This window comes from Strix uralensis, chromosome 18 (assembly GCF_047716275.1).
Source record: "Strix uralensis isolate ZFMK-TIS-50842 chromosome 18, bStrUra1, whole genome shotgun sequence".
NCBI lineage: Eukaryota > Metazoa > Chordata > Aves > Strigiformes > Strigidae > Strix > Strix uralensis.
In genome coordinates, this window is record NC_133989.1 from 3,362,979 (window position 1) to 3,376,787 (window position 13,809).

General features: G+C 44.9%; 1 protein-coding gene across 3 annotated transcripts in view; it reads right to left on the minus strand.

Annotated features, from left to right (window-relative positions):
- COL9A3 (collagen type IX alpha 3 chain) overlaps positions 1-13,809 on the minus strand; it is a 41,405-nt gene that overhangs the window by 1,265 nt on the left and 26,331 nt on the right. For all 3 annotated transcript variants that reach the window (XM_074888596.1, XM_074888598.1, XM_074888599.1), the window contains 10 exons: positions 13,598-13,651; positions 10,610-10,663; positions 9,785-9,856; positions 6,243-6,278; positions 4,810-4,854; positions 4,244-4,276; positions 3,723-3,869; positions 3,054-3,108; positions 1,965-2,147; positions 1,623-1,700 (listed from right to left, as the gene is read on the minus strand). In XM_074888596.1, coding sequence (XP_074744697.1) covers positions 1,623-1,700; positions 1,965-2,147; positions 3,054-3,108; positions 3,723-3,869; positions 4,244-4,276; positions 4,810-4,854; positions 6,243-6,278; positions 9,785-9,856; positions 10,610-10,663; positions 13,598-13,651 — 757 coding nt within the window. The remainder of the gene's footprint in view (positions 1-1,622; positions 1,701-1,964; positions 2,148-3,053; positions 3,109-3,722; positions 3,870-4,243; positions 4,277-4,809; positions 4,855-6,242; positions 6,279-9,784; positions 9,857-10,609; positions 10,664-13,597; positions 13,652-13,809) is intronic.

A 13,809-nucleotide genomic window follows, 5' to 3' on the forward strand; every position in this document is an offset into this window, starting at 1 on the left:
AGAACAAGTAATTTGTAACTGGAATTATTTTATATCATGCCTGAATAGTTTGCTCAAGGGATGTCCTGGATGTGTGACCTTGCAGCTTCCTCCTTGTGACAACAGGAGTGCTCACAACTGTCCCTCCTCCATGGCCACCAGCTTGCTCCTCAGGCACCTCCTGAGGCCTAGCTGTAATTAACATCCCGAGGAAGGGGAGTCAAGAGAACGACGAGATACAGAACATCTCCCTGACATTACAGATAAGGAGTTTCCTTTATACCTGTGTCTAATTTCAAAAACGTGCTCACTATGAAATACATAGTTTGTTTTGTGGCAAAAATAATTTCTGCTTTGGGTGGACTCAAGCTATTATTATTTCCTTTTTCCTTCAGATGCCAAAATAATTCACAAACCACTAATTTCCATAAGAGCAGTTTTCTGAAGTACTATACGATATGATTGTGTCTCCCTGGGGGACAGCTATAGCAGGTGGTCTATAAACCTGCATTTCTGTCTTAGCTACGATGGAGAGGTGGTGCCTGAATCTTTTTATTCATGTAAGTGATGAACTGTGTCTGCTGTTCCTCTCCTTATATTTCGGGAGTAGGATAAATGCTCTCAATATCTAATATGTGAAACATGGTGTCTTTTTACATGCTTTGGAAAAGAAAACATTTATGGATTAATGCAATTATTTTATAGAAGAATCTAAGACAACTGGGTGCAAATATCTGGTTTTAGGAAGTGATACGGGTGCAGAGCCTGCTGTTGGTGCCTATAGCTTATTCATTGTACAGATGTAATCACAATTAGAAAAGCTGCTTTAAGAGGTGAGCAAAATAAAGAATATTCTTCCAAGTTTCTAAGAGATATTCATTAATTTGCACAAATTAATATTTGAATCTTTTGAGAAAGCATTCATGACTTCAGGAACTGGGATTATAGCCAGGTACGGAGCAGTGACACCACTGTCTCTCAAAATCATTACACTAGGAATTTATATTTGTTTCTGGTAAAATTAAATGTTGTCCCTGATTTCTCCTGTTTGATCCAGAAACACGAACTGTATTTTGGAGGACTGTAGCTGGTGGCCCAGGCCGCAGCTTTCGCTGCAGCCGTTCTTTAAGCGGAGTCCATGAGGAAGCAGGCAGCAGGCACAATCCTTTTGCCTTAATCTGGAGCCAGAGCCTCACAGGTGTTACACACCTTTACATGAACTGCTACACTACTTGTTAATTAACTAGTTAGTTACTGCATATGAAGTACCACTGGAAAGAATAACCTCCAGCTACGTGGGTGAAGTTAAGAAGAGTTCTGACATCCCAATCTATAAAAGCTCCTGACCTTTCACAGCCATTAGTGGAAGAAACCAAGAACACATGAAGAACCTGGCTGTCCCAGCAGCCTTTTCTCAGAAACAGCCTCCAAAACATTTAGGACTAGACAGGAGTGGTGTGAAGAGGGGATGTGCTAATTAAGTTCTATTGTTCAAACCATCTGTACCTGCTGTACCCACAAGGAAAACCACTCTGCAATCACAGGGACAAAGTGATTATAAGATACTGCCACCGATACGCAGAGCTGTCCCTTGTAAGCTTTTACTTTAGTCATGGTTTATTAAGTGATTTGCACAACCTTACCTTGAAGTCCTTGATCACCATCGGGCCCATCAATACCTTGACCAGCAGGTCCTTTATCTCCCTTTTCGCCCGTGTCACCTTTAATTGTAAACAGACAATTTCAACAGTGAGTTGTGTGCTGCAGCTGGAGCCAGGGACAGGAAGGGGAAAAACAAAAACTCGAAATCCTCAGGACGTTGCCAGGATCTTTGCTTACACTACATCCCTAAAGATGCAGAACTGCTCCCTGGAACTCCACCCACTGCCCAAGGCCTCATCTTTTCTCCTCCGCTGCTGAAATTAGTACAAGTTTGCAATTTATTTCAGCGGGCATCAAAAAGAAGCAGGTTGGTTTAGTCTTACCTCTAGGACCAGGATCACCAAGTTCTCCTGTTGGGCCTCTGTATCCGGGGGGCCCACGAGGACCAGGATGCCCAACACTTCCCACGGCTCCAGGAGGACCTGGGGGACCAGCTGGGCCAGGACGACCCGTCATTCCCGGAGACAAGGGCTTTCGCAGATTAGCAGCTAACTGTGCAATTTGATCTGAAAAGAACAACGAAAAACTGCGTGTCCGACGTTTTCACTCTTTGCTTGGCTGTCGTCTGCCACCGCGTGTGCTTCGTCGAGTGAGCAGCTAAAGCAGCGCTGCCTGCTTGTGAGATCTCACTCCCTGCCGCTCCTACACACCTACTGCTTCTGCAGAAGGAATCACTGAATCTCTCCTCTCAGCTCATCTGTGGCTTTTAGGGGTTTTTTACATCTCCACAGAGGGAGATTTTGGTCAGAAATCTGCAGGTTTTAAGCCATTGATATTTCCTAAACCACTTTAAAAGATGTCAAGTATTCTAGAAAACGATAAGTAAAACACATTTTCTGAAACAAGCTTTCAGAGTTTTAACTTCATCCCAAATGGTGAACGTAACCCCTAAATGCAGCACAGTAACTCCAAAGGAAGATGAAGACCCCTTGGGAGCCGGCCCGGATCATGCCCCAGGAGAGGGGGGTGCCACACAGGGGGCAGCTGAAGTTCAGAACCACCCAGGTTGGGGCAGATGGCCTCACCGCCTGGGGCTTGGCCACACACGTGCACAATCACAGAATCAAGGTTGGAAAAGACCTTGAAGATCACCTTGTCCAACCATTAACCTCACACTGACAGTTCTCAACTACACCCTATCCTTAATACTTACAATACTTGTGTCCATGCTGCTTTCAGCACACTTTGTATGTTGCCATGATGAATCATTTATAAATACTAATTTTAGAAAAGTGAAAGACAACCCAGACAACAAGGTGACCTCCTGAAGAATCTCCTTACATTAAAGATTTTTTTTTTTTTCATATTAAGAAAGAATAACAACAAATCTCAGGAGCCACCTTATGTTCAGGATCTACTCATCTTCAGCTAAATACCGTAATTAGAGTCAGTTTTCTCTCAGTAATACTCACCATTTATCATTTCCCCACAGAGTTCTCTTATATGTTGTTCACTGGCCTCTTTGCCCTGCAATTCACAGAAGAATCTGTCCTTACACAAACCACGTTATCAATAATAATCCCTGACAGAAGCTTCAGGCCACGAAACACCTTTCCAGCAGCTCAGTAAGCAGCAGGGGATCCCTCATGGCGAGGAGGGGGTTTTCCCCTCTTCAGAAGATGACAGCTTCAATTCAGAAGCTCTGTCATACTAATGGCAGAGATTAATTTTAATGTTAGGCCAGATGTTTAATCTGGGGTTTATTTGGCCTTTCCTGGACCAAGACAGAGGTCTAACATTTGAGGTAGATAATGGGACTTGTATTTTTAAATGACCAACTTCTAACTGACTTTTGTAATGAGAACAGTGACTCGTAGCCTGTTCCAATGGACGCAGATAATCTGTTCGGGTATCACTGTGAGAGAAGATTAATTCTCCAAGTCACACATTCTAGGGGACTTTAATTCTGAAGCTTGCCAACTGTTAATCTTTTTGCAAGACCATTAGCTTGCACGCACAGTTACCTACTTCTGCCTGCTCAAATGCAGGACCTTATTTTTTAAACATGCACCTAAACTCCACGATCCATTTATTTCCTTCAGAGACTCCGTGACAGTGCCCCAGGAGCTGATACTACTTACAGGAGGCCCAGGTTTTCCCGTGATGCCAGGAACGCCTCTCTCCCCCTGATGGCCCATGGGCCCTGGATGTCCTGGGATCCCTGGTGCTCCAGCTGTCCCATTAGGTCCTTGGACACCTTTGGGACCGAGTTCTCCTCTTTTTCCTGGCTGTAATAAAGAAGAAAAAAAAAAAAAAACACTTAAAATGGAAGACATGGTCCGTTCTTTTCTCATTGGGATTAGTTAAGCCTTTCTTCAGGTTTCCCTAACTGCTCTGGCTGACCATGGACATTTCTTACATCGTATCGGTGGTTTTACATATATAGGTCATGATAACATGAGTCCTCGCTGTATCAAAATTATCAAACACATTTGAATGTTTTGAACGCCACAAAAAGTTGTCATTGTCATAAATTTCACAGCATGACCATGAAAAAAACATGATTCTAGGAAACGATGCCAGAACACAGCATCAAAAGATGCCATAAGCATGTTTACTCCCAAACTTTTCGGGTCATGAGCCCGCAATGTCTGACACATACCTCTCCTTTTTGGCCAGGGGGACCAAAGGGACCCTGTCAGAAAGAAAAGGGAAATAAGAAAGAATGATCCATTCAGAAAACACACATCTAAAGTCAAATCTCCCAGGCTCCGGGAAGCTGCGATGACACGTACGTGGCACCTAACGGGCTTTTCTAGCAAAGGGGCCAGGAATGGCAAGAGGGTGCTGGAGACCAGACTCAGCCCCGGCACAACAGGGAGAGGACTCTAACGTCCAGACTGAACGTGGTCCAGGCAGCCCAGCGACTTCGTGAGCTGGCCCAAACGCCCCGTGGACAGAGCAGCGTCATGACAAACCAGTGCTGACACGCCACCGGTCTGTGAAGGCCACGCTGGCCGTCGGTGCTCGCTAAGGACAGGAGGAGAGCTGATGCACACCGTGAAAACGGCAGCAGAAAGGCTTGGGTTGCCTTCTCCTGCTCCCAGCCAGCAGGGTGGGAGATCTCGGACGGTTAATTCTGACTGACCACGTTAGTTCTGGATATGTGGTTCTCTAGACTCATGTGTTATTTGAGGAGTCAATTCTACTGCATGTAAGGACACCTACCAGTTCTCCTTTGTCACCTGGGAGGCCATCTGCTCCAGCAATGCCCTGAAAGGGAGATACTGGAATTAACCCTGCACCTACTGGTGCATAAAGATTATTGGCAGTGAGGCTCACCCTGAGACTTGGATAACCTCAACTCCTGAGGGAGATGGGGGCACTTAGCAACTTATACAGCTGCTCTGGCAAGAGGAAGTTCTCTCTTCCCAAAGCTGATCTCTATAGTAGCTGCTCTGCTGACAGTGGCACTCGTTGCTGTTGAATTCAGCCTTTCATCCAAGTTCCAGCTTGCACAAGGACAAGGTGCCCTTTGCAACAAGCCGGTACTTGGATGAAAGGCAGAATTCATACAAATGAGAGCCCTGATGGGGTGGCCATAAAAGACATCCATGGGCTGGCACTGCCATTCCTCGTACAAGGAATCTAAATTTCAGGTTCCCCAGTTGTGGGTCTCACAGGAAACATGGGTTTGCAATGACAGCAAAGTGTTCAGTGTCCAGCTATGTCCTCCAGGCTTCCTCGGTAGAAAGTCACTGCAGAACAGCTTCATGGCACCCTTAAACAGAAGCGATCATCACTCGGTGAGGACCACCCCCTCTCATTATTTTTACTAGCCATGATCCACTGGCTGATCAGCTCCATGAAGCCGACAGCAGCGTGTGCCATTGGAGCATCGCCGGGGACCACACGACCCGCTGAGTCTGCTGCCACCAGCCGCACGGGCAGCACTTCCCGCGCTGAGCGCTCTGCAGCAGAGCTGGCTTATTACACGGTAATTAGAGCAGATAATGAACATTGTTATGGTGACTCTATGGCTTCAGAGAGGAAGTTATTTCAAGACAAACAGAGATTAGGTTGGTCTTTCCCTTAGCAACAGAGACCACACAGACACTGACAGTGGTAAACAAAACAAGCAATGATTGCTGGAAAAGCCCTTGCTTTCTGCAAAACCAGTCATGCATTAATGAAAGTCATATATTTGATGAAAACTGGCTCAAAAGCTCATCGCTGAGATTAATCCAACTATGGAAGTTAAGCAGCAAAAAGTAAAAGATTAAATTAGTCTATTAGCGTGCCAGGCTTTGAGGCTAGGATGAATCCTCTTCATCAGGCACATGAAGTTCAGTGAAAAGCTGCACTTCTAAACTTAACTCAGGAGGAGTATGATGTGAGGAGCTCATACACGGCATACCTCGTGGTTACAAAACACACAGCAAGAGTCTAGCATTTTTATCACGGCGTTTTCACATGCCTCCATTAGAACAGACTACATCTCTTTCACCAACACAGGAAAAACAGGACCAAAGAGGGTTTTGTTGGTGCCTGCTCCAGAATATTTTCATTTGAGGGAGGAAAAGCAGTTGCGTGTCAAAGGCTGCACCTAAGGTACGGTTTAAATGCCTCTGCTGACCTACAGCATGAAATTTATCACTTACCTGGTTACCTTTGGGACCAGGAACACCAGTAGAACCCTGAGAATAAGTAAAAGAAAGAAGGCAAATGAGCTCAAACTGTTATTTTCCTGTGAATTCTTGGTGCAGTCAGACTTCCACTCACTCAGCAAGGGGTTGGGAATTAGTCTCCCAACTGCCAAGTAGGAGGGTCCAAATCTCATTCATACTTCTAGAAATAAGAAGAGGTTTCAAGCATCCTTGCTAGATTTGTAGCACTCCACAGCCAGCGGTTTGTGTTGCAGGACAGTTTCTCAGGCCTCTTGCCATGCCAGTGACAACGCAGAGCAGCTGCCAGACCAGGCAGAACCTCCTGACTCAGGCCTGGTGGTCTTCTGCCCACCAAATCCTCATCCAACCAGACCAGAAAGACTTTCCTGGCATGGCTCAGCAACGCACTGCTCCCCACCTGCCTGGCACGGGTTATCTACACGGGCCTTTTTCATACCATCCTCCTCAATTTCCTAAATAAAACCAAAATGAATTCTGTGATTTTAATCCTAGTCTTTAACACCTGTTTCACAAAGGTCGTCTTTCACATCCATCCCAGGGGTGGGAACTCTGTTTTGCTTCTGCCCCTCTGCTTTTCATTATTGTCATCTCACAATCATGACAAAACAGCAATTTTACAAATTCACTAATTAAAGGAAGAGGTCCAGGATGAGACTTGGTGGGGGATTGATCTCTGCCTTTCACACCTGAAGATGTGAGAAGCAGATTGAATTTACTCATGGTATAAAATGGACAAGAACATTTTTGTACCGCAAAGGCAAAACCCCAGGATTGTTTTTTAAAGCTTTATTAGACTGTCAGTTTTCCTGGGGATTTAGAGTTAGCTGCTCTGGACTTTGAGGTTCACAGAACAACACGGCCACAGGAATAAAATACATTTGGATGATGAACTGATTATCACCCTAGGAATAATTCAGGCAACTTGAAAAATCCTTCCAATTTTACCTTCCTGGCATTCACAGAGAGGACATGAGACATTTTCAGACCTTTTCGTGACTTTGGGTCCACACAGCAGAGCCAACCAGGAGTTCAGGAGAACCCCAAATTTTTTTTCTCTACTGCAAAATCTACATGGGAAATTCAACCACGTTACCCTCAAACAGGATTGCTATGGCACATTCATCAATCTGGCATCTGCAAACTGATCTTTTTTTAATAATTAGATCTGGAAATGGCTCAGCAGAACAGAATCTTTGAGGAGGACAAACACATATAACAAGGACATGTCATTTTGCTCAAGTCAAGCACTGAATAAGTTAAAGAATTGTATTAAAGAAAAAATAATTCTCAACAAAACAGACAATGGAAAGTGGAAATGCAAAAATGCCTACAGCTATTTATAACTCCCATCTTATGTTTGCTGATGGCAAAGGCAATATATTCTTTTCTGAACATTATCATATAGATTTATACCGCTGGCTTCACAGAGTCCCAAGTCTCCATGAAAGTTTATGGCAATAAAACACAGTTTAGTCACCAAAGACCATATCCTGTGAGGAACACTCCCTTAAAGAAAGGCTTAGCCCAAAAGATTTGGATTGAGAACTGTAATTTACAGCAGTAGTGATTCCTGGCAGCAGAGCAAGTGACAGGACTTTAGGACCACCAGCTCCACGTCCACCAGCCGTCCTCACGTTTGTGTCACCCTATCAGTTAAACACAGGCAACATTTTTGGCCAAACATCTAGTGATGCCAGGATGGAGCGGAGAGAGACATTGCCCCAGATGGCTGCCAGCACCCAGAATCCTCAGGAATTTGATCATAATAAAAATCCTTAGGAAAAATATTTGCTTATTGCTACCTCAGTCAGCAATAACAGTCAAATCCGTCCCCTCCCCAACATCCCACTCCAACAAGATGGTTTATATATCATCTCAATGCTATTTTATATCTTACAGTCAAATGCACTAAACCACTTGTATTTTTCATGCCAGCAAACACACTGACTGATATGCTGGTTTATATTCCCAGCCACAGTCAGTCCAAGGACTGTGAAAAAGCGCATCAGTACCTGTTAATTCAGGCTTGCAGGATTTTTTTTTTTTTTTTTTTCCCCCCCAAAGGAAAAAAGCCACAATTGATTTCAGGAGAATGTGGTGGGTTAGCTGCAGCTGGGATGCTGTGATTATATTGATCCTGTACTTTAGTTCTCTTTCCACACGTCAGGACCAGCAGGCTGGGTGGGCAGTCAAGCAAACCCAGGGCAGCATCTGCTGCACACTCTGTCCACCCCCAGCGGCAGAGGGTTTGTTTAAGCGCCAAAGACACGGTCTTTAGGGTTTTAGGGTCTTCCCAGCCCAAATTTTGTGCCCGGTAGTAAGTGTGGATATTTGCAGGGCAGCTTGCTTGGCACAGCCCTGGTTGCTGCCCGCACAGAGAGGACTGTGGGCACACGTGGCTGTCACTGACACCAGTGGGACTGGGTGGGCAGGTGGAAGTTACTCTGAGCACCAGTTGCATACGGGGAGGTGGAAAGTTTCCATCATTATCCAAACCTGCTACAGCATGCTTTCCTGGGGAAAGCTGTTAACGAGCTGGGGTGTTAAGAAACAATCAACAATTACATCTTAGAGTAACTACACTTCAGACCCAGAAATAAAACCTAGATTTTTTTTTTTTTTTTTTTGCTTTAAGCATAACATTTTCCCTCTCTCTGCTTGTAGCAGCTCTCTGGATACCAGGCTGCTCTGTGCAGGGGCCTCTTCCCCCTCTTCACCACAGCAAAGCCCTGAATGCAGTCAGAACCCTGCAGCCCCACAATAACCCTCCTGTTTCACACTTCCAGGCTCACAGTCTCTCTCCAAGAGGCTTTTTTTAAACCTGCCTGGAGCCGGCACAGAAGGGCCATTGTGAAACCCCCGTGGTGCTGCTGCGATTGCTTACACAGAAACTTCACCTTAAAGCTGGAGTCGAGGGAGCCAGCAAACACAGAGCTACTGTTCTCCTGCAAGCCCCGAACAAATGTCATTCACTTTGCCCTGCTGGCTTCTTTTAAATGAGAATTAATTCATTTAAATGAAAGAGTCGCATTTATTCTGAGGTGTGGGGCTCAGGTATGTTGCTGTTCAAGAAAGAAAAATCACTGAGGAAACTGTAATTTAAAAAAAAAATCCAGAAAACCTAATCAATCATCTGAGTAACAAAAATGCTCACGGGGAGCAAGGCTTTGGTGAAATCAGCATACAGAGCAGGGAAAAAAACCAAAACAATCACCTATTCTGGCTAGGATAGGGTCCCAAATTCTCCCCCAAAATAGTGGGAGTTCCTGAACTGAAACAAAAACAAGGACAGGAACAGAAGAGGCAGGATGCACAAATCCTGCTACCAGCTGTAGGGTCTGTCCCGGGCACGCAACACCCTCAGAGGATGGACGGGGACACCTGATGTACCCACCCTCTACCAAGCCTGCTTGTGTTCGCTGGGGTGACAGCAGCTACACCATGTACACCGAGGCCCTGTTATGCTCTTAATTTCATATCTGCCAGAAAAAAATTAGTTACAGATGTCTCCTTACCCTGTCACCTAACTCCCCACGGATTCCAGTTGGACCAGGAAGGCCAGGTTCACCACTGGCACCTTTGGGACCCTGTTGGGAAAACAAACAAAAAAACCCCCATGAGCTACAGCTTACAATGCGAGGAGACCCCGTGTATCTTGACAGCCCCAAAGTTCACCAGTCTCCATAACACATTCATAAAGGTCATTTGTCTTAGATTTCCTCTTTCCTTTTTTCCCCAGGACCTAGGGACCACTTGCTGACTGCTGGTGCCACTTGTGCTGGTTGGTACTACTCACTCCAACTTCTGCCCCATTTCATAACCGAGGTCCCCCACCCTGCCAAGGTGCTCCAGCCAGTGTTAATAAAATCACATCTCTGACTCCCAACCAAGTGATGCTCCCAGAAGGCAGCACCATACACTGGTTTTCAGCCAGTTTCACTGGGGAACGGAGAGTGGTTTTGGATGCTCCCATGGGGAGGTGAGGAGGAAATACGAGAGTCCCCAGTGCAGCAGAAGGGAAGAGGGGTTCACTGAAGACATACACGCTGGGGGTGTCCAGACTGAGGAGAAATTAAGGTGTCTTTATGTAGGTCAAACTCAACCCCTTCTTTTGCAAACAAATACCAAGTATGAATTGTTCCAGCAGGCAGCTTATCTGGCCTTATGCTCTTTCTGCTGTACTATGTTAATAAAGGTGTCAGACTGGTTCTGGCAAACACAAAGACGTTTCTCTTCCTACCACTTGCTGCCATCATGCAATTGTCTTGCCAGAGGTTTGCAGAAAACAGTGGCCTGCCAAAACACGATGCACATTAAATTACCCTTGTCAGCATACCGACCTGGAAACCTCTGACACCGGGGGCTCCTATCGGGCCTTGAAGACCAAGTGGTCCCTGAAAAGAGGAAGATAAGCTTTGGTAAGGAGAAAATTCAGGGCCAGGTAAGTCACTTGTATAATTAAATTGGCTCACTTCTAAGAGTGAGAGCATTCAGCTCTGTACTGCAGCACACTTTGCCTACCCAGTGGCATTGCTGATGAACCTGATGAGCCACTGTAGAGCAGTGCTTGGTGTTTACTGAGCTTTGTTAATGTTATTATTATTAACAGAAATGCTTATTTGTATATATTAATGCTTAGGAACATACCATACTTACGAGTAGTAAAGATCAATGACAGAAAAAAGTGGTAGCATGATAGAACATAGACAATACACATTAAAGGGGATCTGCTATCCCAATATTATACTTTTAATTGGTCCAGTTCTGCAAGAAACTACTGTAAAACATGTGCTGACCGCACTTGGAAATGAAAAATGGCAATTGCATCCACCTGCTTGGACATACTTGGTACCAGCAATACAGAAAAAAAGCAGTGTCTGATGCTGGTAGTGCAGGTGCTTTCAAGAGCCCGGCTTGCTAGACAGAATGTGAATGTTACCATTAGGAGTCTCTGTAGCTTTCTACTGAGAAAAATCACATATGCGATAATGATCTTGGGCGAAAAAACCCCTAAGTAATTTAGGCATCTAAATCTCATTTTGTAAAGTGTCTTCTTGAAATAGATGCCTCAGGCAAAGTTCTGTCACAAGGTGGGACTTCAGTTTTGCCTCCTTTCACAGCCATCTCTGCTGGGGGTAGCGTTAAGGGACACAAATAAACCTCAAACTGGCCGCCCCAGGCAGAGGATCAGTCAGCACGGGCTGTCCCACGTACCCAAGAAACCGGCTGTCTACTGGATTGCAGTGCAGGTGTGCCAATGTTAAAATGGCATCTGTATTTTTTCCTTAAGTATTTTTTCTCTAATTGTTAGGTCTACAAATTCTCCCCGGTATCTGAACATCCGCTGTCTCTCATCATTTTTTCTGGTCATCACAAAGAGGAAATCCTCACGTGATGTGTGACTCAATGTATGATCCAAACCAGGCGCCCTTATCCCTGTCTGGCTCTCAAGATCAGCACCGTGGTGCACAAACCAGGGGCTGCCCAGAGGAAGGAGGCAGAAGAAGTCTGCTGAAATAAAGTAGCATTGTCTTCAAAAGGCTACAGAACTGCTCGGGTTTTTTGTGGTTAATGTTTCCACTTCTGTTTTCTGCTTGTAATTCAGTAAGGAACTGTGAGAGTTACAAATACAGAGATCTAGGGAATTTAACATTAAATTGCATCCAAAAATTACTCTGCTGTGCTGGTGCCTTCGGGTGATGGGACCTGATAGAACCTGACAGCCTCTGAATGGGAAGAAACCCCTGGTATGCTATGCTAAATAAAGTCAAATTGTTTTGAGCCAAACAGCCTTAACACTAGACAAATCCTGCAACTCTCTTAGAATAGCCCAGGCTTGACTATATTTCATATAAATTAGGACTCTAATAACACAAATCAGAAATTAGAAACCCATGTTAGAAATAAACATGGGTTCAGCTGCCATTGCACCCACGTCAGAAGTCTGCACCAATGCAATTAGCTGGACTGCATTTGATTTTTGGCTATAATAATGATACCTTTTCTGGGGCCAGCTATTTTGATGAAAAATTGCAGACATAAAAGCAAACATTATTAATTCAGTTTATTTCTAAGGCTGATTTCCCTCTCCTTGGAAGTTTAAAGAGCAGCTGCTCGCAAACAATAAATCATCATACAGTTCAATTTCTTCCAAGTGGCACATACCAGAAATCATGTTAGACTTGCTGTAGGCTTCTAGATTTCAAAATGAGATTAAGAGGGGAAAAAAACAAAAGAAAAAAAGCCCAACAAAACCACTGGAAGGTCAGGTCCAACCGCAATGGCAGCACTAGTTGGGGAGAGACAAAATAAAAGGTATCCTAGCATTTTTAGTGGTGTGGACAAAATCAGGTTTTTATCATCCTGATACCATTTATTATCATCTCTGCTGTTCAGCAGGGACACAACAGGCAGCCATGCAGTTATTTTCAGGTTTGCATTGCAACTCCAATTTATTTCTTGGGCTCTGAGACAATGAAGGGAATGCAATGAAAGCAGGAAAAAAGATGCTCCACTGAAGATCTCGGCGGTTTCTAACCCAGAAGTTTCAAAAAGTTCAGTTCACAAAGTGAAAAAACTGCTAGAGCTGTGTATGGAGTTTTGTTTCCTAGGGGTTCATACCTACAAGCTCCCTGCAAGACAATGCTGCTGCAGTACTGGGTGAGAGAAGGAAACGTGTGAACAGATTCCCACGTGAAAACTGTTCTGGTTGGGAACTTTGGGGCGTTTTCAAGCGGTTGGAAAACCACGCGTGAGAACGGCAAGAGATTCCCAACAGCTCTACCAACTTTTTAACACTTTTCAAGCCCTTGTCGTTCACCAGGGCAATGTGCAGGATTTGCAGTTTTGTTGCCTGTACGGCTGCAGGTTTTGCAGTGAACCTCTACTGCTCCGAGGAAAGCGATACAGGAACAGGAAAGACTTCACGTTTCATGTGGTGGGACCAATGTACGTCGCAATAGTTCAACAGGAGTTTTGCTTCATTGATGACTCACATTAAGCACAAGCTTAAGCTTATTATTATTATCTAATGAGGAAATTGCTGACTGTCCAGTCTCCTCTGTCTGACAGTAGCAGCTCCACAAACCTCTTGGACAACTGCAGCTTTCTTTGCCAAACCCAATAGGAGGAATCACTTTGCATTTACACGGAGCTGTCAGGGAGAGCAGGATCTGACCCACTTATGGGGGAGTAATTCCTCTGCTGCCAAAGCTCCCCAGAGACAGTACCAAGAGAAAATGTGGCCTTTTACTTTAGCCAGAGAGTAATCCCCATATACCAAACTCTATTTTGGAATCTATTTGATTTACAAGCAGCACTGTACTTACAGTTGCTCCTCTGGGTCCCGGCAGACCTCTCTCACCAGGAATACCAACGTCGCCCTGGCAATAACACCAAAGTCAGCTGTGCTGTTTAGGAGCCATGAATCCACCCTTCCCAGCCCACTGCAGAGCCAGAACGTATTCCTGGATCCCAGACTACTTCAACCCCAAACTCGCTGCCCCGTTGGCCCATCCACTAGGTCACCCCATGTGCCTTG